The sequence below is a fragment of the Impatiens glandulifera genome, chromosome 2 (assembly GCF_907164915.1).
Source record: "Impatiens glandulifera chromosome 2, dImpGla2.1, whole genome shotgun sequence".
Lineage (NCBI taxonomy): Eukaryota > Viridiplantae > Streptophyta > Magnoliopsida > Ericales > Balsaminaceae > Impatiens > Impatiens glandulifera.
Window position 1 is genome coordinate 14,154,808 of NC_061863.1, and position 3,446 is coordinate 14,158,253.

Genomic DNA, 3,446 nt, shown 5'->3' on the forward strand with positions numbered 1-3,446 from the left:
ACTAATTTTGTAAATAGTGTAATTTGTTTATTATTATTATTTCTGGTAAATTTTTTTATGTAAACTATGCAGTTTATAAAATTTTAAATAGCTAACTATTATTAAATAGTATTTTTATTATTATTATTTTATGAATATCGAGCCCAATTACATTTAATATCAAGCCCACATTCTATTCTTCTACATTTTCAATGTAAAGAAATTTCATATCAAAAGAGAGTTCAATTCAAACCCTAGATGGCCGCAAGCATTCCTCTATATAAAATCAAACCATGAAATAGACCCTTCTCCAATTCATTTCGCTTCAGTACCAGCTTAAGTAAGATTGGCTAATGCTCTGATTCTCAAGGGAAATTGCTTGAATTCTGATTCTTTGTTGTTTTTCTCAACAGGAATCATCAAAAGAACAAAAATGGTGGTTTTAAGTCCAATGATAACCAGTTGCAGGACAACCCCATTATTGCCTTATTCTGCTCGATTCTCACGTGGTGTTTCGTTTGTGAAATTCGGTAATCAAGGAAGAACAATCATCAATGCAAACCCATCTGTCTCTTTTCCCTTACTCAACCTTAGATGCTCTGCTTCCGCCGGCGGCGGCGGAGACATCGCCGGTGGGGGCGGAGGAAGAGGAGGAGGGGGAGGGGGAGGTGATGAAAACATCAATGACGATGATACTAATAAAGGGTCTTTCCTTCAATGGTATTTATCTCTACTTGAGAAACATCCCATCTTGACAAAATCTATAACTTCTGCAATTTTAACATTGATTGGAGACATTACTTGTCAGATTTTCATCGATCAAGTTCCATCTTTAGATTTGAAGAGAACATTTGTTTTTACAATTCTGGGTTTGGTTCTAGTTGGACCAACATTACATATTTGGTATATGTATCTGAATAGATTGGTATCAGTAACAGGAGCTTCAGGTGCTTTGATTCGTCTTCTAGTTGATCAATGTGTGTTTTCTCCAATTTTTATTGGAGTTTTTATGACTTCTCTTATGATACTTGAAGGAAGATCTTCACAGGTTGTTCCAAAGCTTAAACAAGAATGGGTTTCTTCTCTTATTGCGAATTGGCAACTTTGGATTCCTTTTCAGTTTCTCAACTTCAGATTTGTTCCTCCACAGTTTCAGGTTCTTTTTGCTAATGTAGTTGCTTTGGTTTGGAATGTTATTCTATCGTATAAAGCTCATAAGGTTATTAAATCATAGGAATTTTTTATGTTGGATTATGTAATGAATCATAGTAGTGTTGTTTTTTGAGTTTTTGAGATTCAGCTATGTAATGGTAGATGAAGCTTTTGCTTGAAGGAGGAAGAGAAGAGACATATGAGTGATTTATGTAGGTATTCTTTTGGTTTATTTGAAATTAATATTAGAGTTTATTTTAAAAAACAAATGTTGTGGTAATGATTTTGAGGATGTTTTTGTTATTTATTAAAAAGAAAAGGGTATTAATATATAGTTACAAAATAATATATATATATATATATATATATATATTATTTGTAAAATAGAAGGTATTTTAACATAAAATAATGTTTAATTATGGATGGATAAAAAAATGTGTGATGGTCTTAAATAATTTATAATTTATTTTTGTATATATTTATTAAATTATTTTAATTTTATTAAAATGGTATTTATATTCTTATAGCTTTTTGTTGTTGATTATTTGAATTTTTTTTAATGTATTTTTCTATTGATAAAAAAGTAAGATTATTTGAGTTTTAATTAATTGAATTATTAAATATTTATTTAAAATTTAAATTTTATAAAAATAAAATATAGGGATTTTTGTTGATAAATTGAATAATATGATGGTTAAAATACAATTAATTTAAGTAAAATAAAAAAATAAATCAAATAGTTCTTAATGATTTTGAATGGCTGATTTTAACATAAATAATATTAGTTTAAAATCATTCTTATCCAAATAACCAGACTTTTGTGAGGTTTTTAAAAAACTTAAATACTATTTGAGGCATGAACTTGACCATATAGGGTTGAACTTTCAAATGAATCATATAGGTCTTACACTTTTATATATTTAAACATTTGAGGCATCGAACAAACTTCCATTTATTTATGATAGTTTTTTTTTTCTTTTTTTTTATTGTCATGTATTAAAAATAAATAAAAAATAAAATCAAAAGCCCTAAATTAAAAATCCTAAATTCTAAAATCTCTTTTTCTCACCTATCTTCTTCTAGTTTTTTTTTTCTCTCCATGTTTTTGTGATTCTTATCTTAAATCTTGGACAAGTTCATCATCAAAGTTTGAGCGCAATTCTTGGCCAAGGCTTTGATGAACTGCGCCAAACTTCAATGATTAACTCGTCCAAAATTTAAGATGAGAATCATATCAACATTGAGAGATGAAAAAGAACTAGATGAATAAGAAGATAAGTGAGAGAAAAATAGATGGTACAATATAGGGTTTTTAATTTTATTAATTATTTTTATTATGTGGAAATAAAAGAATTATGTAGCAGATTAAAAAAAACACGTTGTCATTAGGGGTGTTCAACCGGTCGGTTAAACGGTTCTAATTAAGTCTGATTTTACCTCTTATTTTACAAATCGGTTACCCGAACAATATTGATATCAATTTTACTGGTTTTTGAACCATTAGTTCCGGTCGGTACCGATCGGTTAACTAGTTTAACCGTGAATCGATAATTCAATTTTTTTAAATTAATTATTAAAATTATTAAATGATTTTTTTTTTTCAAAATTCTGGTTGTTCCATACTTTTATGCTATTCTCCATTTTTTTAACAAAAATATATATTTTTAAGTTAATAACGATATAAATTAGATTATTTTTTAAACAAATCTATACAAATTATAATTAAAAAACTAATATATATGTTGGGTCAAATTAGTTTGACTAACGTTATTTTGATGATGTATTAGTAAAACTCAAATATAAGAATGTAACTAAGTCGTCTAATTGTGTTTATGTTGGAGCATCAGACTATGCTGCTTTAGATGTGGTCTAAGCAGGTTTATTAAACGTGTGACGTAGTTAGACGTGCAGTCTAACAGACACGTAGTTAGACGTATAGTCTAATAGACACGTAGTTAGACGTGCAGTTTAACAGACACATAGATAGACGTGCAGTCTAACAGATACGTAGTTAGACGTGCAATCTAACAAATACGTAGTTAGACATGCATTCTAACAGATACGTAGTTAGACGTGCAGTCTAACTCCATTAGACGTGTTAGTCTAATGAGATGCGAAGTTAGACGTTGACGTCTAACTCCTTCAGACAAGTCTGAAGTGAAACGTAGTTAGATGTTACAGTCTAACTCTATTAGACTTGGTGGTCTAATGGAACTCGCTATTAGACGTTGACGTCTAACTCCCTTAGACTTGACAGTCTAATGGAGCACATCTAATGACTCGCTTCAGTAGTCGTTTGAAGTTAACATATGTCT

General features: G+C 29.3%; 1 protein-coding gene across 1 annotated transcript; it reads left to right on the forward strand.

Moving 5' to 3' along the window:
- The first annotated feature begins 290 nt into the window (after positions 1–290).
- Positions 291–1,404, forward strand: LOC124926972 (protein SYM1). The gene has a single exon (XM_047467307.1). It carries the CDS (start codon positions 413–415, stop codon positions 1,211–1,213), a length of 801 nt encoding a protein of 266 aa, XP_047323263.1. The 5' UTR covers positions 291–412; the 3' UTR covers positions 1,214–1,404.
- Positions 1,405–3,446: the final 2,042 nt, after the last annotated feature.

Bases quoted from the DNA above. Each gene is read 5' to 3' on its own strand.
- LOC124926972 (XM_047467307.1), top strand. From the start codon at position 413: ATGGTGGTTTTAAGTCCAATGATAACCAGTTGCAGGACAACCCCATTA.